A 25202-nucleotide genomic window follows, 5' to 3' on the forward strand; every position below is an offset into this window, starting at 1 on the left:
CATGCCCCCCCCCCCCCTGGATCCGCCACTGTAGGTACTTTTGTTTTAGATCTAAAGGGTGATCGCCTTGCCCACAATGCTTAATGCTGGTATAGACTTGTCGCCGACATGCTTCACAACTGAACAGTAATTAAACTTAGTCTGACCTTGCTTTCGGAGCTATTTAACTGGTGCAAATACGGCAGTACAAAGAGGTGGTCCAAGCCGGCGTTTCTCCACGCGACGCTACCAGATGGGCTCGTTAGGTGGAAGTATGATCACCTCATTAATTATCCAATTGTGATGCGTTATTCTTTTTCAGAATAAGAGAAAATAGGAAAGCCGCCTATGGTGATCGGAGATTGTACTCACCAGTGGTATAAAGTTTAATTTAAAACAATACTCAGCTCAAAAACTGACCACCAGCCTCGCCCTATTTCAAAATGTCTCTATCTTGACCCCTTGGTCAAGAATGTTAGATAAAAGATAAATTTGCAGGCGAAGCGTGTTACGGGGGGCCCCCTCATCGGAGGGACCCCTGACCACGATTCGGTGCGGACGCTTATTCGTCCTGGAGGGCCGGAAATCAAACACCGACCGGTGGACCCCATCATGCGTGATGGGCGCGATCATCTCGGGTTTTAATCCGAGGAGACGCTCCTTCCACCAGTCAAAGAAAGCGATAGCGCCTTCAGGTATGTTTGACGAAGGAAGCCGAACCTCTGCCACTAGGCAGGGGGACGATCCCTTCTGGCTCTCTGCTCGCTCCTTGCGAGCACGTGACGCGACCGTTGCCGAGGCAGCATAGGCCGCGCGCGCCTTCTCCAACCACTCCTCCGCAGTTACTTCGAGGTGCCAGACCTTGTCGAAAACGGCAGGGTCCATTGCGCCCAGAAGAATTAGCGGTGGGATGGAGCGATCTAGAGACTGAATCTTTTCGAGAGATAGCTTAGCTACCTCCGTCTTGATCCAGGCCTCATCCACCTGGGAACGAAGGAGTAATCTCCTATCGTCTTTGTTCTTCGTCCTTTCCTCGTCACTAAATAGTGACTTGTAGGAACGAAGACATTGAGTGAATCGACCGCCGGAGTTTTTGGTACCGCCGCAGCTACTGCGGAGGTTGAAGGAGGGCTGTCCTGCTGTGACGCCTTTTTAGGGTTCACAGCAGCACTCCCCTTCCCCCCCGCGGCAGCAGCCGCTTTGGGCGTCCCTTTGGAGGCATCCGAAGTGGCAGGGGCAGCTTTCTTTGGCTTTGCCTTAGGCAAAAACGATGGAGCTGCTTCAGCGAGTAAGGAGCTAGTCGCTCGACAAGCCCTTACCAAGTCGGTTACCACCGAGGCAGGTGGGTCGAACCGGGCCCTCTTTAAGGGGGAACGATGAAGGCCCAGGACCTGACCGGTTGCGTTCACGACTGCGAGAAAATCCGCAGAAGTGACGCGTGCCGAAACTCCCGGACACATAGTATCCGCGAGTTTCAGGATATCGTTGCATTGAGATAATGTTATCTCATCAATTGAATTCATATTCATATGCTGACATCTATTAAATTGCTTTTGCAGTATTTACAAAACCTGTAACTGCTTACTAGAAAACGTTACAATACCTACAATTTTACAAGCATTTCCTCAATTATTACCTTATACAATGCGTTCATCAGATCCAAACTCGATTATGCGGCATGTATTTGGACACCCCAAACTTATAAGCACGCAGACATGATAGAGAAAGTTAAAAAAAAATTAGTGCGAAATTTTAGGTCGACTCAAAATTTTCCACATTTAATCTCTTACTCCAACCAACTAAAATTTTTAAATAGTGTGGACGGTATTAAAATCTCAAGTTTACAAATCCGACGCGAAGTGACCTGTGCTACCTTTGTGTACAAGATACTGAATGAATAATCACCTAAATGCCCCAGAATTGCTTCAGGAAATTAAACTCAAAGTGCCACATGTTAAATTAAGGAAAAACGATATCATCTTTTTAGTGACCACTCCGTCATCGCCACTATCGAGGAGCCTGTTTTAAATAAGAAGTGCCGTGAGAGAGACATCGATATATTTCACGGCTCTTTGAATGAATTAATTAGGCATATAAGATCGTAATTACTATGTAGTTTTAGTTTTAAGTACAGCATCCCAGTGCCATGTAATTGGAATACTTGTATTCTGTATGGTATCTGGCTAAACGAATAAATAAATAAATAATGTAGTCCAATTGAAGTGGCACTTTGAATTAAGTACTACAGAACACGCAGATCACGTTTTCAAATACACCAACTTGAATTCGTCTTTGCTTTTTCTGAAATGAAAGCTTTCTAAGTGTGTGTATGTGTGGAGATATGCACACTTTACTATGAATAAAATATTTAAAATACAAACCCTAAAAATGCAAACACTAAAATTACATCCAAACACCTAATAAATTGTTCGGTGTTAGACAAATTAGCCCGCACCGTCTCTAAATTGTTGTTGGTCTCAAATAGGTCGGCATGTAATTGGGCCGCCCTATTTGAGAGCATGGTCTCACTTTGCCGGTAGCTGATATGCGGTTCCTGCAGCCAGTGCAAGGTGTTTTCCTTAAGCTCCCTCAGATCAGTAGGCGGGAGCATCATAACCTGAGGAGGCTGCTGCTGCCGGCGTCCACGTGTCTGACGCCGATGTTGCTGCGGGGGTGGTGGTGGCAGCAGCTAATGCGGCTGCGACAAAGGCTGGGCCTGATAGGGCTGTTGTGGTCGCGCAGGTGGTGGTGGTGCCGGCTGCTGCTGGTGCGGCCCCACCTCTTGCACCCGTGCAACTTGATGGTGCTCTTGAGGGGGGACCTGGCAGTCGCTCGTCTCCCGACGCAGGATGCTCAGATCCGTACCACCAAACTGCTGAGATGGCGGGAGATGATGCGACACCACGGCGGCTGCTACAGTTGGTGGCGTAATGCTATTAAAAGTTAAATTACGTATTAGTAATGTTTGTAGTAATGTAATCACAAAGCTAAACAGCAACATATTAAACTATTATTATTTACACTATTGTTGCAACAATTCGGTGTATCCATATGTAAAGGCGTACTTCGCAGCTTTGATCGTTCCACAAATGAATTTATTGCCTTCTGCATTATATATTTAAATTATGAGTTCACTGGTTCACAGTTACGTTACAACTAAATATTTTTCAGTCGGCGCCCTGATTAAGTCATGTACAACGCACAAATTTCCACTATGAAGAGAAAGTTAGTGCTTGTTCACAATGAGCGTAAGCATATAGACACACATAGTGTAAACGTAAAACGTAAAGTTGAAACAATAAAAAACCAATGCACCTGTTCAGAGTGAGGTTACGTAATTTGTATGTATTACGTATACTTTGCGCGGTTACGTAAGGTAAACGTAAAGTTGAAGTTTGTTCAACTTTACGAATTTCTTACGGAAATATCTAGGGAATTTAATTCCACAGAGTTACATAAATGGGGGAATTGGTATAACGTCTCGAACTTCGTGCAGCTGTTTCTTCAATCATAACCTTATCATAACACATCTGTCATCTGTGCTACTACATATTTACTTAAGTTGTTGTGACCGCTACAAGTACTGGAATTGTCAATATGGAAAAAATAGATATAGAACTATTAATTAATTTAGTTAGGTTAAAAGAATATCTTTATAGTAAGGGGCATAAATATTACAAAGATATTATTCGCAAAGAAAATGCCTGGAAAGAAATAGCTGCCACTGTAAATAGTACCATTTAAGTATTTTTGGTTTAATCTTTGTGAATACCCGAATAAGTATTTGTAGGTGAAAACTGTGAAAAGATGTGGAAAAGCTTACGGGAGAAATATACCCGAGAAAGAAAAAAAATTACTAATCGACCAAGCGGGAGTGGTGCAACAACCACACCGGTTTGGACCTGGTTTGGGGATTTGCAGTTCTTGGATGAGTGCATCCAACAACGAAGGTATGTATAACAAAGTAATTAACTGTATTTTTAAACGTTTGTTTTAGGGTTGATCGTAACTCAAGCAACGTAATCACCTCTTTGAACACGTCGCTTGGTGATTCAGTAATCGTGGAGGAGGAGGAAGAAGTAGCAAGTGGAGAGTCATACAGTTCTGAATTTTGCAATGAAGGTGTACACTATGAATCGGCAAATATAGACCTCAATGAAACTCTTCGTAATACAGAAAGTGTAGAATCTCTATTGCCTAACGCAGGCACCACATCATCTTCAAAAATTTCTGAAGGTAAGTTTCCCACGTACTCAGGTTCATACTATAGGTCAAATTTTTATCATTAAGCATGCAGTAAAGAGAAGAATGTAATTCATGTTTTATTGGTTTAGACCATATGAATGAGAGAAGAAAGCGTAAAAGAACAGAACCTCTACAAAAAAAAGATGTGGATACAAAAATATTGGAAACCTTAGAAACCATTAATGTGCAATATTCAGGAGAACAGGCGTTTGGAAATCTCGTTGCACTTGAACTCAACCAAATTGCAGATAAGGCTAAAAGAAATCAAATAAAAGGGCAAATTATGAATTTAATTTTTAATTCATAAGCATGTTTATTTATAAGTAGACATAGTTTAAAGTGAACATAGTTTTTGTTGTAAGAATGTGCAATGACATTAAATTTATTATGTTCTTTTAACATACTCTAATTGGCCTTCTTTAAACCCCGCTGGAGTTAAGAAATACTTGGCTAAGTTGTCTCTACTTTTACTTGCTGTATTGGAAGCATTATTACTTCCAAGTCTGAAACATGGTTCCAATAATGCCCCATTTACTTCTTCCCTACACTTTCCTAAAATATTGTTATGGTCTATATAATCAATTGGACAGTAACGTTCCCTCATAGGTAAACTGCTTCTTATAAAATTATGCAATACAACTGTTGCTTTTATCATATTGTCCACGTTCTCAGGCGAAGCACAAATTGACCGATGGTATATTCTCCACCTGGCTGCAAGAACACCAAATGTATTTTCAATAACACGTCTGGCTCGTGACAAACGGTAGTTAAATACGGCTTTGACAATATTTAAACATTTCCCGGAATATGGCCGCATGAGATGTTCATGCAATGGAAATGCATTATCACCAACAAAGAAATATTTCATTACAATATTGGATCCAAACAAATTTTGCTCTGGAGGAAATGGTAACAATTTTCTAAACAATTTCTTTCCAAACGTAGAGGTATTCATTACTCCTCCATCACTTACTGACCCGTATGCTCCGACATCAATAAATGTAAAATTGTATTGTGCATCACATACTGCTAACAAAATTATACTAAAGTAATTTTTGTAATTATAAAACAGTGAGCCACTTTTAGCTGGTGCTGTAATACGTATGTGTTTTCCATCTATACTGCCAATACAATGAGGTAAGTTCCAAAAATGTAAAAAGTCATTAGCAATATCTTTTAAAGTTTCTTGAGAGGGTGCTTGCAGAACAATAGGTTGAAGAACGTTCCATAAAATATTTGTAACTTCGTTAATAATAACACACACAGTTGACTTTCTAATGTGATAGCTTTGTGCGATCGAGAAATAGCTATCCCCAGTAGCTAAAAACCTGTAATACATTGTTAATTTAAATATGCAATAATTATATTAGTATTAGTAACCTTAAAGCAATTAAGAACCGCTCAGTAGGAGAAATCGCTTTTCGGATACTGTTTTTCTTCAAATGTGGACCAACCAATGATAATAAGTTTTCAAATAAAACAGAATCCATTCTTGTGTATGCGAAGAACCATTCTGCATCATGCAGCTTCAACTCCAGCATTATTCTGTGAAATTCGCCTCTTTTTTCTCTATTTACATTAATTGGTCTAACCCACCATCGTCTTTGTTTCCTTCTTGACTCTGACTGTCTCCTTTTTAACAGCAGTAGTAATAACAATCGTTGCATTAAAATTGAGTTGTCCATTACTAGTTTTTTAGCAAAAACGAATTATTATGTATTTTAAATTGCAGTAGATTTATAGGTTATAGTAATTTAAAAATAACGGCGGGAAGTGGTTTTGTACTTGTAAAGCGCAAGCGTACGTATTTCTTGTTTACGTCCATTGTAAACAGTAATGTCACTTTACGAATAACGAAAATGTTATGTCTTAAGTAAATCTTACGACTACGCTCATTGTGAACAAGCACTTATGTTAGTCGTTTTTCCGACTACACCCGAACTAGCCATGTACACATCACCAGCCTTTAGGGATTTTTTACATTCTTCCATGCGGTTCCCCACTTTGAAATAGTTGAAAAAGCGTTGAGGTAATATGCACTTAAAGTCATGAGTATCTATTATTATTATCCGTTCCCCGTACTTGGTATTAATCACATCACTTTCCAACACTTTGTACTTTTTCGATAATTCAAGTTCACTAGAAATCCATCTTTAATTCGAGGAGTCGACTGACTGAGTTATCATGTACACGGACGCGCTTTATATCCTAATCATATGTCCTTGAACTCACCTCTAGTTTATAAACTTGAAGTGACCTTTGATCAATACGTTGCAGGTAACTATTACCAGAGGAGAGCGGGGAGCAAGTGCTCTTTGGACTTTACCTTGACCTACTTTCCAACGTCACCGCAGTTAGGTATGGGATCAATAACCTTGGGAATGTATGGGGTCCATTGACCTCTGTTCACCTTGGAGATGTCATTTGACTTCCCCAATAAAAAATGGGAATAATGACCTCGGAAAAGTGGGGTCAGTGACCTACTTTTCCAGTAATTTGCCATTTCCCCTTTAAATAATAGTCCTGGAATGACGTATGTAGCTACCGACTATATCAATTTTTCAACTTATTGTCACAAACCCAGTCCTACAACGTCATGTCGACGAATAACCAGAACATTCAATTGCCGTTTCCGATATCTAGCTACGATCTGTAAGTACAAAACTTACTGTAAAATATTTACCATTTAACAGCTGTTTATTTGAAGGAGTAAATATGAAATACGACACCACAAAAAAAAGAGAACAGGATTTACATCTTGCGGGGTGGGGGGGGGGGGGGCAGTGGCCGTCATCCTTGACCTACTTTCCAAGGTCACCCCCAGGTGGCTGGTCCACAACTGGCCCTACTACCCTACTACTCGGCGATCAATACTTAGATGCACTCGAAACGCGAGATGCGTCAATATTACTTTCGCGAACCGCTGCGGCGCGTACTATCTTTCGTACTTCTTCATGCAATTGGTTTAGTGAAGGCAATTGGCTGACATCGTGTGATTTTTCAATTAAATCAACATAATTATGTGTCCTCATATTTATCTTCAAGTGAAGATAAAGATGCAGTTTCGTACTTAAGTTCGCGGAAAAGCGGTTCATCTAATTGCGGAGGCAATTCATTAATAAGTTTTTGCAGGTGTACTAACTTGGAAATAATGTTGTTAGCTTTAATTATGGCTTTATTGGCACCTTTTTCATTTGTCATGGCTAAAAGCTACTACGCAATGTACTAATATATTGTAACTGTCTAGAAGGCTCATGCAAAGAGAATATTGAAATTGCTTACTGTGATGTATCAATCTGATCGATCGAAGCTTTCACACCACTGAGTGCTGAAGAAGTGGAACGGAAGGCTTAATCCGGAATCGTCTGCTTCTCTGTCTCGTTGGCATGTAGAATCCGCTGATATGCAGTATGCGTTACGCACACGTAACTGTTGTACTTAACTTTATTCTGGATTAATATTGATTAAATCCGGCTCGAAGGACCATGAATGTTTGTAAATCGACGACTGTGGTTCGATCGTCGCCGAAATTAGTCGCAATGACCAACAAATAAAATGTTACGAGTCGCTTCTCGTACGGCGAGCGACAATGGCCGCGGTGTTAGGAAAATTAAACAAGTGGTTACAACTTATTTAAATATATTACGCTAATACTATTACTAATGCATAAACATAATCTAAACAAGTCGTTACAACTTATTTAAATATTAATTACGCTAACACTTTTATTAATGCATAAACATAGTCTATATAATTGTTAAAAGCAAGTCTAAGCGCACTCACGTCGCGAGTAAGTTAGGCATGTAATACCTTTGAGGGTTAAAACATTACTGAATACTGACTGGTAAATAAGACGCTACCAACCAGTGAAAGTCTGGAAACGGCGAGTTTCTCCCTAAGCTTGGATAAATTATAAATTATACGGCAGTATGACACATTTCAAATGCACAAGACAAGTAAATCAAAGTGACGTGTATATGACTATTAATATATCAAGTTCAAATAATAGCCTAACGAATGAGTTGTCAAAAATTAGGGTATTGACAGAACTTTATGCAGACATTTGCTATTAATTTAAGTGTTACGGAGAATTTAGTACAATTGCTGTTCTAAAACCCACACAGCGGGTAGTAAAGCGTTAATATACTGTTGTGTAAACTTCCTAAGCCTGAAAATACCCATCACAACTTACCCTTACTAGCTCAATCCCACACAAACTCTTAAAAACACAAATCTCAGGGCCCGTAAAATGAGTCCGACTACCCCTTTTCTTCGTCCGGACAAGGGGTAGCAACCTCGCCAGGTCGGTGGCTAATACCTCCCTTAAATTCCAAACAAAATAATCCCTTGTTAACTGACTTCTGGAATGAAATCTAAGTCCCACCGATGATCCAAACCTTTTTACTTTACCAAACTCGTTTCACACTCGGGAAAAAAAAAGAAAACTTAAAATTTGAGAAACTCGAATCCTTGACTTTTACTTTACACACACAAATAATAAATGACAAAAAAAAATTTTAAAAGGCTAAATTTACAAAATCCGAAAAAAAAAATGACTGACATGAAATGAAACACAAAACCGTCTCAGACGGCGATTCTTACAATTAAAATTTAAAAACAAAAATGACAGTACTCACGGTGCTAATCCTTTTTACAAAATGCACCCACGACCGAAGCACACAAAAAAAAAACACAAACACGGCCCCAGGTATGTGCTGACACAGCTACTCCAACAGCTCCTCGGCGATGCTGGCGTTAAACAAACGTTCCGTCTCCTCCAGATGATGTAAGATACAACACAAACGAACTCTCGCTGCTCAAAATGGCGTTATTGTACCGCTCGTTTCCTCTCCAACAAACTCCTTCCAAAGACCTTAAACTCCTCGACGATGCCGGCGTAAAAACACGTTCCCGGACTTTCAAAAATAACAACACTCGACGAATAAACTGGCGTAACTTTATCAAACGCCGCTACAATAAACTTTCCAAAAATCCTCACATAGACAAACGTAGGCTTCGCGAAACGGTACAATAAGCGCCTTCTCTTCGCTGTTCAAAACCATTTATCCCCCAGTATCGTCAAATCTCGTTGCCACGCTTTTCCATGAATAATTTGAATGTCGGATCCGAAAAGGCTTAACGGTCGACTCCGCGGACCAATAGCATAATTGCATAAATGAAACTATGACCGAACGTAAATCAACTTAGACTGGCACTTTTACGAGTTTTACCACGCCAAAATTCCTATGAAATTCGTTCTTAAACAACTAAAAGTTTCCTTATCTAAAGTAACACTTGTGCAAAGCGCGAGCACTCTGCTAACTTCCACGAATTTAACAATAACAAGACAAAATTTAATAAATGTATATGAGTGTTATGTTTAATTTTTTCTAAATGAATTGTAAACGAACGTTTTTACTCTAACCCAATCCTTATCGATAAGAACATTAGCATTTTGTTTAAGAAATTTACATTCTCCTTTTTTTGGAGTTATTTTACGTTTTATGTGATTAGAGAAATGTTTTAAAACTAGCTTTTTCTCTATTTCTGACCAACGTTTACGATCCGATACTCCTAAAAGAAAATATGTAAGTGAAAATAAAACGGCGATGAATATACCTTTCGATTTCTTCGAAGGCCTTTCTGACAACTGGTTGTCCTCTACAATCCCAGCTTGTGACGGTTCTTCCGTTTGTAAGTTCATTTCAGTTTGGACATCTAAAGGTAGGTTTTCTTCACTCCATGATGCGTGGGAGAGGATTGGTTCGGTATCAGCAACTTGTTCATCAAAATTAGAAGCTTGTTCGATAGCTGTTCTCTTTTCCGTTATATCTAAGGGTAAATTCTCTTCGGTATTTAAAGGCATATCAATTCCGACAGAAATTTTGTTGATAACTCGTTGTGATAATGGCAGATCATCAGTTCCGTCGTCTTCTGCTTCTGAACTATAGTACACATCGGTATTTATATTAATATCTTCCAATCGCTTCCCCTTGAACTCCTTTCCTCTGCCTTTTTCCAGAAGTAGCAAAATTTTTGCAACCTTTGCCGTTTGATATATATCCTGAGGTAACCTAAACAAGCACGTTTAAAACATTACGGAAAACTAAATCGTTGCCCAATCATTTCCATCAAACGCTAATGGTACACCATTTACTTCCGATTTGATTGTAAGATGTTTATAGGATCAAGGGTTATTTACTGTTGAACCTATAAACGAAATCAAACTTCGAAATCAATTTGCAGGCACCAAATGTTTTTGAGACGTTTGATGAAAGTATACAGTGCGTCCACGAATGGAGGTGCTCAAGAGCAGAAACCTTTCGTATTTTTATTTTGAGCGAAAAATGTCATTGTTGATAGAAAGTGTTGCTTGTAAACATAGGAATTAACTCAAAATATAAAATAAATGACGTGCTTTGCTAAAAATAAAAATATAAATGGTTTCTCTTTTTTGCCCCCCCCCCCCTTCGTCCCACCAAATTCGTGGACACACTTTCTATTGAGAGTGAAATTGACTGTGTGACTCATCTGCCATCATTAAATTCGATTCCAGATTTGCCACAAGTTTCATTTTTACATTGAATGAGACAGTTACCTGTAGAACTCTGCGTGAGTTTTTTGGGTGTGGCCCATAAATTTTGCAATTTGCTCTACTTCATCGCTATCCATATTTAACAATTGAAGAGTTGTCGCAATATGCTTCCGAAATTTCGTAGAGGTTAATAATTCTGGATGTTTCGCTCCACAGTCTTTTGCCAAATTTCGTAAAACATTAACCCCCGACATCCACCTATCCTTTGATTGTGGATTGGCGAATAAATACGGATTAGTATGTGGAACAATACTAGTTTCTTTTCTTATCGTTAGCAACAACTCTATATATTTTTGCATTTGTTTTGAAAATAGGACGGGCACAGGTTTAGATCCTTTACCGCCTGTAACCACTCTTTTAAATTTTTTGTAAATCACTTTTTCAACGTCTGATAATGATTCTACAAAACTTTCATTGTTTGTAGTGTTACAGTTGCTGTTGTATGTATCAATCTTTAAATATTGCACATCCCCGATGCACTTACGATTGAAGATAACAGTTTGTGCCAAAACACACTGTGTTAAAGTTCTGTAACTGGATACGTGGTCCTTCATTTCTTTTAATTTTGTAAACGCTTCACTTGCCCGTGTGGTTAAAAATTGCTGGAATAATTGTATGTCGCTTGTTAGAGGTAGTCTGATTGGCTTTTGCCACTGTTTTTCTTTCAGAGACTTTAACGCTAAGCTTGAAAGTTCACTACACCAATGGGATTCTATTAATTTTTTAAGATCTTTTATCTCGGCTTTTTTCTCTTGCCGGTTGCTCCACGTAATATGATTAACTTGTCGGTTTTCTAAAACTATTTTGAAGGCAACATCGCAAAGGATCTTTAAAGAGGTACCCATGTGTAACGCAAGGGATGGCGATTGGAAACTTTTGTTTGTTTCGTTATAACCACTAATCTTTTTTGTTGCAGCTACGAAAAATTCAAACATATTCGGTTTTAAATAACTAAACAGGGATTCCAATCGTGGATTAAACTCTTTTAACCCGTAACTGGTGATGTGATATTTTTGTCACTCATCTGGTGAGGTGGGGTTTGCTAGACCCCATAACAAATGCTGCTTTTGGTACAAAATTTGAAGAGACAACCCATTCAGAATAGATTCGTATGAAAGTATATTTATTACAAAACATGAAAACTAACAATGTTGGTATAAAATACACAATTAGCATTAGTATATTAATGTATATAGTAATGTACTCCATAATATTGCGTTATAACAAAAAATGCTACTCAAAAAGCTGTCAAAAGTAATTGGGACAAACCAAACTTAGGCATTCTTCAAAAATATTTAAATAAGTGTCTGATCTACCAAAAACAAAGAATTAATTACTTTAAAAGTCATTTTCGGTGGTGTTTTCAAACAGTACAATCCGTGCAAAACCCTACGGTACAACTGCCGCAAATGGGAACTCTACAATCAGCGCATGTAAATTTAGTCTTCCTGTCTTGACTTCTTGGGCATTTGGCGCATCTAACTTGTTTTTGAAGTTGTTCCCGAATTACGCCAGGAACTGGTTTTTGGAGAATCCTGGATATGGTCATTCGTAATTCTCGTGGTAACCGAAGATTTAGTAAACATCTGTTTTGATGGGGTTCAACTAGTTGCTTTGCCAGACATTTGATGAAATTCATTCTGGTCTGAGATATATTTGCAGGAAAACTGGAAAATAGTACAAACGAATTCACAAGACTGATATTGAGCACTGCGTAGAATATTGCAAGTGGCCAGCGTCTGGTCCTTCTACTTGTAGAGTATACTGTACATTTTTCATCTAAAGCGTCCACTCCACCCTTTGTTGTATTATAGAACGCTATAATTTCAGGTTTTCCTGATTCGTTGTCTGTTTCAGCAGTATGGTGCATAGAAGAAACTAATAGAACCGCTTTACTTTGCTTTGGTACAAATGAGACTATGGTCGTATCCTTCGTGAAACCATAAAGTGAGGAACCAACCTCCTTAGTTCTTGCAGGGAGAAATTCCTTTGGTATTTCTCCTTTATTTTTTCTTAACGTACCCACATATGTTAATCCCCTATTCTTCAACTCGGAAACTAGTTGTATCGAAGAAAACCAATTGTCGGCTGTTATATTTCTGTTGGTCCCAACAATAGGAGCAGCTAGACGTATTACCGATTGCGTTGGTTTTCCGAACTTTTGCTCGTCAACGCTTAGAGTAACTCCATCGCTGTCCTTTCCGCAGTAAATATAGGCGTTGAGAAGGTAATGGGTTTTCGCATCGTTTAGTGCCATAATTTTTATGCCGTATTTCCTAGGCTTGTTAGGAATATACATTCTAAACTTGCAGCGTCCTCTAAAACCAACAAGCATTTCATCAACACAAGCGTACTCACCAATTGAGTAACATGCTTGACAATTCAATATAAACATGTCGAATATTTTAGATATTGCCGCAGTAGGATCAGTTTTCTTCCTATCTTCTCTATCTAATGCATGATCAAAGCGAAGGCATGTTAAAATGACTAAACAACGTTTCAGTGATAACGTGCATCGGAATACATCGCGTCCCGTACCATCTGTGGCAAAAAGAGATTCCAGGTCTTCATGGTTTGATTTAAAAATTGACGTATACATCAAGATGCCCATAAAAGCTCGGAGCTCCATAAGATCGAGATCTTTGTATTCACTGCGGTTTTGTTGAACATTTTTTTCACGAACTTCTAACAATTTCTCATTGGTACATTGGAGTACTTCATTCAATATGTCCTCAGTAAATAAAAGTTCCCAGCAAGAAAGTTGTGTAGAATGCGTGCCTTTTTGTTTAGCAGGTCCGATGATGCCAGGAAGATGCGAGATGATGTTATGTTTTCTCGTGCGCACATTTGGATTTGGAGGGTCCACAGACCACTTAAACTTATTTTTCCCATAATAACTGCTACGAACCTTTTTTCTTTTCTTTTGTATCGGTTGATATTCGTCGGAAGATGCGTCTGTCTCTAAATGCTCACTTTCCACCTCGGAATTATCAGAAACACTTATCTCGGAATTTGAGTCATGGTCGCTGCAAAAGTCAGGTGCAACTGTATCTTCATCTCCACTAAAATCACTCTCCAACTCATTTAATTGAAGTGCAGCCCACTCTTCAAAGCGAGGATCATCGACGTTCATACGTTGTGCAGAAGAAAGAGAATCCATTTTAAGTTGCGAACAAAAATAAACTGTAACGTAACTGGTGACCTGGGGTTTCGCATACCCCACGCTCATTAAACGCTTAAATATTTAAGTTTAGCGCCACTGCACTAACGTGTGTGATAGATTGAACTGGCTACGGTGAACTAACTGAAAGCTATATGGGCTACCAACCATCTCTTCCCACCACAAACGGGATCGCAATAATTCCAAGTTTCAGTGGGGTTTGACAAACCCCACATCACCAGTTACGGGTTAAAGCCAACAGTAATCGCCCCATCTCCCGGATTTTGTTAGATACTACTACAGCGATTTGTTGTCTTTTGTGCTTGCTTATTAAATGCTCTCCGTAAAGTATAATTAAGGGATCGCTTTTAGCTGTATGGCTTATTTCATCCGGTTTCATAACAGAAAAAACTTCTTCCCTTATACGTAAAGATTTCAGAAGCTTGTCATTTTTTAGTTTAACCAAAGCTGAGAAGGATTGCGATTCTGCTAACCAACTTTTAGGTTTTCCTTGGTCGACAGGTCTACGCGTACATCTTTTTACATGTTTATATAATGAATTTTTTGCGTAATATCCTAAGCAATGTACACATACAAAATACTTCGTCGCAGTATCTTTTGAAGATTTTACTGGGTTTAATTTATCCTTTTCCGTTTTCAAATGAAAGTAGCCTTGCTTTCGTAAGGCTGTAACAATGCTTCGACGTTCCTTACTTTTGGGTTTTAACTTAGCCATTAGTTGAACTTGTTGGTGATCTTTATGGTGTCGCAATAAGTGGCGAGAGAAATGTGTGTCAACATCCTTATAGCAAATTGGACAAAGTGTAGCTCGCTCTTGAGTAGGTGCCGATTTTACGTAACGGTTTTCTTTGTCCTAAAACCACGTACTAACTTTAATAAATCTGAGTTCTAAAACTGATTGGGTGTAAAGAGGTAAGTATTGACTTTTGGAAATTCACTCCTATAAATAGTTAAGAGAAGGAATTTTTGAAGTCAAGAATTTTGTGTAGTAAAGGTCTTATGGTTTAGATATAAATTATGAGATATCAATTACCGGATGCTCAAGAACCGGTTCTGGAACGCCTTGAGTTGACTGATGAGAAACCAAATTGTCCAAATATCGTGTCACTTTTGAGGTGCATGGTTCCGCGGGTTCGTCTAATATTGCGGTAATTGGCTAAAAGCGTAATAACATAAGTACAACAATTCTGAAAGGTGAATTTCAAAATATTAGAAAAATAACATCTTTAGTTTTGTCACTAATGTGTGCATGTGCATGGTATACGGTAGACAACCCCTTGTAACGTTTCTACAAAGAAATGAGTCTCAACCTTTTTATATTTCATAAAGTTTCCGGTACCGAAGTAATTACGCATATCGCAAGTTGTTCAAGAAAGATTAGGTTTTGGATCCTAAAGACCTAGGTTCTTATATACCTATATTATAGATTTTTGTAGGTTTGTAATTCAAAACTAATAGAAGTATTTACACGTATCCCGATCTGCGCAATTGTTTCGGCATCTTGTGGAAATTGGGGAATGGCATCGGAATGTAACATAATAAATACCACTTTAAAGCACTTAGGCGTGTTAGTGTGTAGTATACGCGCGCGTGGAATAGAGAACTGATTTCTAGCAATTGGTACACTCTGTGCACCTGCACATACAAAGTTAACAGTGGTGTAAATACGTACCGCACAAACACTCAGACACGAAGATAAAGATCCTGCGGTGCTTTCACTTAACGAAGATTTTGAGAGCGATGGAACATATTCTGACGCCGATTCACTAAAGGGTTCCCGTTCCTTAAAATAGACCATAAAAAATTATTATTATTAAAATCTAATGATTGCAGGTAAGTATCCATATAGTTGGAAAAACTCAAGAGTGTAACTTGATGGATAAAATGAACTCTAAACCTTCCCCATACTTCATTTTATTTAACAGATCATTTAAAAATTATTTAAATGAGCAGTTTTGAGTTTCTACAAAAGTTATTATCAAGCTGGAAAATTGAAACACTGACTAATTGACCTTAACATTAGAGTACATACCTTAAACAACTTATGAGAACATTAAATAACGAACAGACTAGTGGGTTACAATTTAAAATTTTTTGGAATCAGTATGAGGAAAGGAGGAAAGGTAGTGAGAATTTTTCTCATACTGGTTTCAAAAAATGTAATTTTAAATTGTAACCCACTAGTCTGTTCGTTATTTGATGTTTTCATAAGTTGTTTAAGGTATGTACTCTAAAGGTCAATTAGTCAGTGTTTCAATATTCCAGCTTGATAATGACTTTTGACGAAACTATAGTCGCTGCTCATTTCAATAATTTTTAAATGACCTATTAAATAAAACGGTTGAGAGTTTATTTTATCCATCAAATTAAAATCTAATTTTAGTTACTTTGCCAAAGAATGTTGACTAATAAAAACGAAGTATAAAAAACTACTTGAAAGAATTATTTTTCCGTGCAAATGATTCTTTGCTGCTAGGTAGTGAAAACTATTAAAAACACGCAGCACCACAAGTAAACTACATACTTCCGACGCTCCGTTCGCTAGTAAATAGTGTCGGAAGTTTTCAATCCACCATCAGTAAGATCTTGTCGGAGGCTACCACATTCCCTTTGTCATTACCTATTTCCGAAGTCACTTTCACCCGCAATTCGCGTTTGAAATGTTGGCCCCACCATCAGTAAGATCTTGTCGGAGGCTACCACATTTTCTTTGTTGGTACCCACTTCCCACGTTCCTTGCACCTACGATTCAAGTTGAAATTTGGTCCCCACCATCACTAACACCTTATCGGAAGCTACCACAGTCCCTTACCCGGTACCCATTTCCGACGCTACTTTCACCCGCAGTTTGCGTTTGAAGTTTGACCTCAGCATCCGTAAGACCTTGTAGGAGGCTACCACATTCCCTTTGTTGGTATCCACTTCCCAAGTCCCGTTCACCCTCAATTCGCGTTTTAAGTTTTAGCCCTACCACCTAAGAGATCTCGTCGAGGATCTCCAGTTTGTCTTTATCGGTACCCACTTCCGACGTTCCGTTCACCCACAAATCGCATTTGAAGCATTGGCTTTCACCTTCAATTCGCGTTTTAAGTTTTAGCCCTACCACCTAAGAGATCTCGTCGAAGACCTCCAGTTTGTCTTTGTCGGTACCCAGTTCCGACGCCCCGTTCGCCCTCAATTTGCGTTTGTAGTTTTAACCTCACCATCAGTAAGATCTTGTCGGAAACTACCACATTCTCTTTGTCGGTACCCATTTCCGACGTCACTTTTACCCGCAATTCACATTTGAAGTTTTGACTCAACCAGCAGTAAGATTTTGTCGGAGGCTATCACATTCCCTTTGCCGGTATCCATTTCCGACGTCACTAATACCCGCAATTCGCAATTAAAGTTTTGACCCCGCCACGAGTAAGATCTTATCGGAGGCTGCCACTTTCCCTTTGTTGGTACCCACTTCCCACGCCCCTTTCACCTGCAATTCGGGTCTGAAGTGTTGACCCCACCATCAGTAAGATCTTGTCAAAGCTACCACATTTTCTTTGTCAGTACCCACTTTTGACGCCGCCACAGAGTTATTTGAATGCGCCATTTTGGTGGATTTAGCTGAAATCTGTCCACAACATAGTAGTCAATTTTTGGGACACTTCTCATAGCACAAGAAGGAGAGAGACTTTAAACCCCGTAACCAAATTCACAGCGGGAGGTAACCTTTGAGCGCCTGAAATCGACTTCTTTAAGACTCGCGCCTTGCAAAAGATGGTTCATTTTGCCCCTAACAAAAAAGATAAAATTCTGCCACACAAGAGTTGTTGCGCGATTTTTCCAACCACATACCAAGTTGAAAACAATTAATTTCACCAAAACTGTAGAAGATAGGATAAAACAGAAAAATCACCACGTTAATAAATCACGCTCGGGGATACACCCTGTAGGCCCATCCCTAATGTGGTTAATTACACAGCCCGGTAGGTACACGTACGTCGTACACTCTTCGCCTTTCTACAAGCGTTCTTTTTGCTGCCAGCCGGCCAAAGTGAAATGAAATGTTACCTGCACTTAGAAATAGTGTCAACCACAAACACTATTTGACTAAAATTAAATTGAAATGTGGAATTAGGTACCTCTTTTTTTTCAGGAAATAAAAAAAATAAAATCGAATGCTTACGCTAGAAGGAAAAGACGCAGTCTCAGGTACTATACTTGATACTGATGACGCACCTGCAGATTCTTCTGGCCGCGTTATCTTATCAGGTCTCTCTAAATGCATTATGTAAGAACTAAGTATGGCAGTAAATATTGACTTACCTATATTCTGATTCTCTTCCAACCCAGCAGCGGTTTCTTCCAAATTAGAAATAGTTTCACCGCTGATAACGGAAATCGCCTCATTTTTTTCTAATTACAAATGCACTTTTTACTTTCAAAATATGGAGTTTATTTTATTATTTCGCTTACCTGTATTGTTTACCAACGCTAATTGTAATAATAGCTTTGAGCGCTTCATGCTTACTGTTGCACGTAACTTGCCAATATAAATGATAAAATCAAACAGCAGATGTACTAAGCCCGTACGTAGCGAAAATGCAGACGCCAATGTTGCAATATCATCGGGCTTGTAATATTCGAATGTATCTACTGGGCTTGGTACAGTAGGCCGAACTTCTATAACATATATGTAATATATACGGATACGTTTGGAGCGCCCCCATCAGTCAATTTGCATGAACTAAATTCATATATTTTGTAGACTTTGGGGGGATATACCATGCCCACAGGAAATTCGAGTACCTAAGTGCTCACGCAGATGGCAGTCGCTGTTATAATTTTTACATAGGAATCCATACCATGCCCGAAGCCGGGCTTGGTATGGCGGTCTCGGGCATGGTATATCTGCCCTATATTGCATTTTGGGCATAGGATATCGGGGTTATAATATAACCGACATATTATGTCTATATACATATATATATATATACATCCCGCTATCATTATTGCGTCCGCACGTATTTGTACTTTATTGCGTCTCCTAGAACGGATAGGAATTCTTAAACTATTGCCGCGAATGTTGGTTTGGAATCGTATGTCGTGGCTAGAATCCTAACCAGATTTCAAAAATTCCCAGTATTTCGATATACGAATTTTCAGTCATATTGAATCATTCGTGCGTCCTTTCATATGCGCCATTGTCACACCCGTATATGCATTTCGCCGTATATTATTGCGTCCTGCAATGTTGCCAATGTTAATGCTCAGTCATTCCTCGTCTAATCACATATTCAAGAGGACGTTGATCCGGCAGGAATTAATTTAATTATACGAGTCCAATTGCTTTTCCTTGTAAAGGTGTGGAACTTAGTATAAAATTTTGATTTTGGTTTTTGTCGACGTATGTCTCTATTGTAATTACTTGTATTGAATTTGTAAGGTAGAAGTAAATAATTATAAATAAATGAATGTTTTCTTATAAGTTATTGGTGATCGATTTCGCTTTTATTTAGCATATTCGGACCTTAGCGTCAATTAATAAAGGTCCGAAGATGCTAAATAAAAGCGAAATCGATCACGTATAAGAAAACATTCATTTATTACTATAATTACTTACTTTTACCTTATCTACAAATAAAACAATTTTATTGAATAAAATCTTTTGAATTTTTACATTTTCGCAGATCAGCTCGAGGTTACGGAATAATGCAAAAAAAAATAAAAGTGTACAATTGTAGTAAAAATTTGTTTTTAAATGCTGGAAATAGTATAAGAGACGTCACGTATCAATTGAACCTCCCCAAGTTAATATTTACAGCCATTAAAGGGGGGTCAGCTGTTAACCATCAACCAAAAATATTCAAAAGTGAAATTTAATTTGTTGATAACCAAATACCACCTTTTAGGTTAAACCATTTTATTGAATAGAATTTTTTGAATTGTTACATTTTCGGAGATCAGCTCTGGGTTACGGAATAATGCAAAAAAATTAAAGTGTACGCTTGTAGTAAAAATTTGTTTTTAAATGCTGGGAATAGTATAAGAGACGTCACGTTTCAATTGAACCTCGCCAAGTTAATATTTACAGCCATTAAAGGGGGGTCAGCTGTTAACCATCAACCAAAAATATTCAAAAGTGAAATTTAATTTGTTGATAACCAAATACCACCTTTTAGGTTAAACCATTTTATTGAATAGAATTTTTTGAATTGTTACATTTTTGGACATCAGCTCTGGGTTACGGAATAATGCAAAAAAATTAAAGTGTACGCTTGTAGTAAAAATTTGTTTTTAAATGGTGGGAATAGTATAAGAGACGTCACGTTTCAATTGAACCTCGCCAAGTTAATATTTACAGCCATTAAAGGGGGGTCAGCTGTTAACCATCAACCAAAAATATTCAAAAGTGAAATTTAATTTGTTGATAACCAAATACCACCTTTTAGGTTAAACCATTTTATTGAATAGAATTTTTTGAATTGTTACATTTTTGGACATCAGCTCTGGGTTACGGAATAATGCAAAAAAATTAAAGTGTACGCTTGTAGTAAAAATTTGTTTTTAAATGCTGGGAATAGTATAAGAGACGTCACGTTTCAATTGAACCTCGCCAAGTTAATATTTACAGCCATTAAAGGGGGGTCAGCTGTTAACCATCAACCAAAAATATTCAAAAGTGAAATTTAATTTGTTGATAACCAAATACCACCTTTTAGGTTAAACCATTTTATTGAATAGAATTTTTTGAATTGTTACATTTTTGGACATCAGCTCTGGGTTACGGAATAATGCAAAAAAATTAAAGTGTACGCTTGTAATAAAAATTTGTTTTTAAATGGTGGGAATAGTATAAGAGACGTCACGTTTCAATTGAACCTCGCCAAGTTAATATTTACAGCCATTAAAGGGGGGTCAGCTGTTAACCATCAACCAAAAATATTCAAAAGTGAAATTTAATTTGTTGATAACCAAGTACCACCTTTTAGGTTAAACCATTTTATTGAATAGAATTTTTTGAATTGTTACATTTTTGGACATCAGCTCTGGGTTACGGAATAATGCAAAAAAATTAAAGTGTACGCTTGTAGTAAAAATTTGTTTTTAAATGCTGGGAATAGTATAAGAGACGTCACGTTTCAATTGAACCTCGCCAAGTTAATATTTACAGCCCTTAAAGGGGGGGTCAGCTGTTAACCATCAACCAAAAATATTCAAAAGTGAAATTTAATTTGTTGATAACCAAATACCACCTTTTAGGTTAAACCATTTTATTGAATAGAATTTTTTGAATTGTTACATTTTCGGAGATCAGCTCGGGGTTACGGAATAATGCACAAAAATTAAAGTGTACGCTTGTAATAAAAATTTGTTTTTAAATGGTGGGAATAGTACAAGAGACTTCACGTTTCAATTGAACCTTGCCAAGTTAATATTTACAGCCATTAAATGGGGGTCAGCTGTTAACCATCAACCACCTTTTAGGTTAAACCATTTTATTGAATAGAATTTTTTGAATTGTTACATTTTTGGACATCAGCTCTGGGTTATGGAATAATGCAACAAAATTAAAGTGTAGGCTTGTAGTAAAAATGTGTTTTTAAATGATGGGAATAGTATAAGAGACGTCACGTTTCAATTGAACCTCGCCAAGTTAATATTTACAGCCCTTAAAGGGGGGGTCAGCTGTTAACCATCGACCAAAAATATTCAAAAGTGAAATTTAATTTGTTGATAACCAAATACCACCTTTTATGTTAAACAATTTTATTGAATAGAATTTTTTGAATTGTTACATTTTTGGAGATCAGCTCCAATATAATTAAACGTATCTGGACGAATGGAGAGTATAATAATTATCCTCATTTAAGATATAAAAAGATGATTATCTTATCGAAATGATGTCTATAAATAGCTTACAGTGTTGCCACATGTTGGACGCAATAATATACCAACTTTGTAAAACGTATACTTGAAAGCGTATACTAATTTACCGCCCCTAGCTGCAAAGTGCTGAACTAAAAATATACAACTTCGTACGAATTGCATCTATTATTGCGTCCACTAAAAATTCGTTATCTTTTAATATCTCGAAAACGGCAAGAGATGTCTCAAAACTGGTTTGTGCTATAGCAATCTGTTAAACCAGTGCATCCTTCGTTGATAGTATTTGAATCATAAAATGGCGGGAACATGGAAATACAGGCGATGCCTTTATTGCGTCCGATATTCGGACGCAATAGTTCCAAGGACGCAATAATGTGCGTAATTGGTAAATGTATGGACGCAATAATGATAGAATGATGTGTATATATATATATATATATATATATATATATATAAGAAGATATCCTTTAAACGATCTTTTATTTAGCTGGCTAGTTAGTAAGGTATTATTTTATTCTATTTTAAAGGTTTTTGGTTAAGGTTAAGAAGGGAAAAAACGCCAATTGTTATGTATTATCACCGACCTGGTGATAACGTATAAAATTCGGTACACGAAGTGTTTAATTATGTTTAATAGATTAGTTTTCAATATAAGGACTAACTATACACTCCTCGCAGATACAATTTCAACACTAATAGAAAACATCCCTGAAGATGATTGCATTACTAATCCTAGCATCCCTGCATTAGCAGATTACTGCGATTGAAAATTTAATATTTTCGTATCAGTGCATACGCATAAAGTGATCACTAAAAGCCCGCAGCATTCCGCGCAACGACAACCGTTTAGACAACTCTTTTAAAGGACTTCTTCTCTGTTCAAAGGATGTACCCCCATGCCTTAAATTATCAATTATTTCCCTGGAAACTCTCCGGCCCCCTTTATGTAGTCGCATAATTTTTGTACTGAGCTAAAACAATTAGTAATTCAAAATTAAGAATGCTATTATAATTATAATTGATATTTACAACCTACCTGAGCTCGGTGTCTCTTTGGTCTACCTCCTTTGTATGAATGAATTCGTTTAACCTTGCCTTTTTAAAAATTTTTTATTGAAAATTATTTTTAGACTCGGGTGAAGGACGTTTTTTCCATATCTCCTCAACTACAGGATATCGGACTGGAGAGATGTCCTAGATGCATTAAATTCTGGAACTTGTGTCACATTTTGGAGATTTTTTGGTCGAAAGTGTGTTTTAGTTGCTTTTAATCAAATTCTGAAGTGGTGCGTCACTAGAATTCGATGTAAAAGATTGGAGGGGAGAAGAAACATTAATTTTTCGGCGACGTTTGGTACGTGGGATAAATTTGGATTCTTTGTATAAAGACTCGACTCGATCTTGCAATTTGGAAATGAACCGACCGATTTTGGTTTTCATATGTGTTTTTTTACGATCTATGGTAATAAATTATTATTATTAACCACATCTTGTTTAATTTGTTTGAACCCATTTTCAACGACGGCATTGGAAACACGATTTTCAGTAGAAGATAACAAAATCCCTGACCAAAAAGGAATGTAAGCCATATACTTATTCAAAAGTAGTTCTGCAAATTTGGGAGTATAAAATGGAAGTATAGACGAATGCCCATTTTTTGCCTGCACTTCGATCTGCTCATATACATCTTTGCAATGTTTAAATAAAAGGGTATCACGAGTGGAGTGAGGAAAGTTGTCGCATTCGCCATGATCGTCTTTATCGTCTGCTTCTGTTATATTTTTATATTCCCCACTGACCGTGACAGAAAAGGCATCCTGCACAGATATCGTGTGGTATGGACTCAACAAAACCATTAAAATTTTTTTGAAGATTAACGTAACCTCTGCCATACTTTTATATGAAACCAAGCAAGCAACACCGTCTAAAAGAACACCAGCAACCCTTCTTCCAACATTCATGCTTTTTAGTCGCCTTGACTTAATGTGCATGAAATGAGCACAGCATATGTGGACTGTTATTAGGCCTTCAAAGTGTGAGCAACTGCTGGTGTGATTTAAGCAATCATAAATAACGTTCAGATAGTGGAATACGCTCATGTTATTCCATGCCTTTAAAAAACTATTGATGTACCTAAGTTCAACTCCAGTCTACCACAACGCGAGAGAAACGAGGCCAACTGTACTTTGTTCCACGAAATACATGAACTTTATGAGAAAATTGGTGATCGCTCCGATACTCGGGTCGCTGCGTACTTGAAATTAATTCTAAAATTATACTGTATTGTTTACTTGGGCAACACCTGCATAATAAAAGATACGCTTTCCTTGTGGATTACGATTTAAATCTCTTGTCAAGTGAGCCTGTGGCATCGAAAAATACGGCACGGTGACCTATTGATTTTAATATTTCTAATTGTGGGGTAGAATATATGGAGACATGAAGTGGCAGAGAAATCGATTGAATATATTGAGTATTTTTGAACCTTTCTTCCTCGTACATAGTACTAAATCTTGAAAATCATCAGATGACAAATCACCATCTGCCAAGCACTCTGGTTTAGCCTTTTGCATAACGGCTAAGCTTCTGTAATTTTGGAAAGTTCCTAGTGAGGTCGAAACGATGTCCAACTTTCGAGCAAAATCTAATTGGAGGGATCTGGGATTACGATGAAGCAATGTGGTCTTTACCTCCTTTCTTTCAGGTCCTTTCAAGTGATAAAACTGGAGTATTCCAGTGTGCTGAAATGAGCCCTTGTTCGAAAGGACGATGATAGAAGTGCAATTAAATTTAAACTTTCTTACAGCCAAGAAGCGTAGTCTACAAATTTCTTATTCCGACCAAAGTGAAAACCTGTGAATGATAAAACGCAACACTGTTGATGATCAAGCATTGCTTTTTTAGAGCCTTTCTGTATGCCAACGCACCATCGGAGACATGGCCACTACAGTTTTCATCTTCAACGTCACAAAATTGTCTTCAACCATTTTTTTAAAATTGGCCATTTCCTTGTATGCTGGCCCTTTATAAAAATCTTTGAGAATAACTTTAATCTGTACGTCTTCCACGGTCTGGTAGCGTTGGAGTATATTTTTTAAATGTTGTAAACGTGTGGGTCTAAAGAAGAGGCTCTAAAATAGAAATTACAATTAAGTAATGAATTGTAGTAGAGTGGGGCTACTTTGCAACACACTTTCAAGATTATTTTCTTAATAACTTTTTACCAAATTTGACCAACTAGGTACCAAAATTCAAGTCTTGTGATGTAGTACCCGATTTAGAAAAAAAAAATGGTTAAAAAAATCTATAATTATTATCATATTTTTTTTAAAT

General features: G+C 37.7%; 3 protein-coding genes across 4 annotated transcripts; 1 reads left to right on the plus strand and 2 right to left on the minus strand.

The window, feature by feature from the left end:
- Positions 1 to 2755: 2755 nt before the first annotated feature.
- On the plus strand, positions 2756 to 4627 carry LOC116159095. Of its 2 annotated transcripts, none has more exons than XM_031472000.1 (3): positions 2756 to 3929; positions 3977 to 4215; positions 4270 to 4627. In XM_031472000.1, the coding sequence occupies exons 1-3, from the start codon at positions 3787 to 3789 to the stop codon at positions 4311 to 4313; spliced, it is 426 nt and encodes a 141-aa protein (XP_031327860.1). In that variant the 5' UTR covers positions 2756 to 3786; the 3' UTR covers positions 4314 to 4627. The 2 variants fall into 2 exon arrangements, with proteins under 2 accessions (XP_031327860.1, XP_031327859.1); XM_031471999.1 differs by having other exon boundaries at positions 4314 to 4627.
- Positions 4628 to 9424: 4797 nt separating this feature from the next.
- LOC116167811 lies at positions 9425 to 12489 on the minus strand. Its single transcript, XM_031483355.1, has 3 exons — positions 10823 to 12489; positions 9844 to 10298; positions 9425 to 9798 (listed from the first exon to the last, which is right to left on the minus strand). Exons 1-3 carry the CDS (start codon positions 11752 to 11754, stop codon positions 9605 to 9607), a joined length of 1581 nt encoding a protein of 526 aa, XP_031339215.1. The 5' UTR covers positions 11755 to 12489; the 3' UTR covers positions 9425 to 9604.
- Positions 12490 to 13239: 750 nt separating this feature from the next.
- On the minus strand, positions 13240 to 18522 carry LOC116167988. The gene is made up of 6 exons (XM_031483624.1): positions 18456 to 18522; positions 18306 to 18395; positions 18166 to 18257; positions 15673 to 15783; positions 15034 to 15156; positions 13240 to 14853 (listed from the first exon to the last, which is right to left on the minus strand). The coding sequence occupies exons 1-6, from the start codon at positions 18502 to 18504 to the stop codon at positions 14215 to 14217; spliced, it is 1104 nt and encodes a 367-aa protein (XP_031339484.1). The 5' UTR covers positions 18505 to 18522; the 3' UTR covers positions 13240 to 14214.
- Between the last annotated feature and the right edge of the window lie 6680 nt (positions 18523 to 25202).

This window comes from Photinus pyralis, unplaced genomic scaffold, assembly GCF_008802855.1.
Source record: "Photinus pyralis isolate 1611_PpyrPB1 unplaced genomic scaffold, Ppyr1.3 Ppyr1.4_LG1, whole genome shotgun sequence".
NCBI classification, from domain to species: Eukaryota; Metazoa; Arthropoda; class Insecta; order Coleoptera; family Lampyridae; genus Photinus; species Photinus pyralis.

What these genes read in the sequence shown, in the direction of transcription:
- LOC116159095 (XM_031471999.1), top strand. Translation starts at nt 3,787, where the DNA reads ATGTGGAAAAGCTTACGGGAGAAATATACCCGAGAAAGAAAAAAAATT. An exon ending in GAGTGCATCCAACAACGAAG is followed by an intron (nt 3,930 to 3,976) that starts GTATGTATAACA and finishes CGTTTGTTTTAG; the next exon opens with GGTTGATCGTAACTCAAGCA. An exon ending in ATCTTCAAAAATTTCTGAAG is followed by an intron (nt 4,216 to 4,313) that starts GTAAGTTTCCCA and finishes TTATTGGTTTAG; the next exon opens with ACCATATGAATGAGAGAAGA.
- LOC116167811 (XM_031483355.1), bottom strand. Translation starts at nt 11,754, where the DNA reads ATGTTTGAATTTTTCGTAGCTGCAACAAAAAAGATTAGTGGTTATAAC. An exon ending in ACTCACGCAGAGTTCTACAG is followed by an intron (nt 10,299 to 10,822) that starts GTAACTGTCTCA and finishes GTGCTTGTTTAG; the next exon opens with GTTACCTCAGGATATATATC. An exon ending in GCCTTCGAAGAAATCGAAAG is followed by an intron (nt 9,799 to 9,843) that starts GTATATTCATCG and finishes ATTTTCTTTTAG; the next exon opens with GAGTATCGGATCGTAAACGT.
- LOC116167988 (XM_031483624.1), bottom strand. Translation starts at nt 18,504, where the DNA reads ATGAAGCGCTCAAAGCTATTATTACAATTAGCGTTGGTAAACAATACA. An exon ending in AGCGTTGGTAAACAATACAG is followed by an intron (nt 18,396 to 18,455) that starts GTAAGCGAAATA and finishes ATTTGTAATTAG; the next exon opens with AAAAAAATGAGGCGATTTCC. An exon ending in GGAAGAGAATCAGAATATAG is followed by an intron (nt 18,258 to 18,305) that starts GTAAGTCAATAT and finishes TAATGCATTTAG; the next exon opens with AGAGACCTGATAAGATAACG.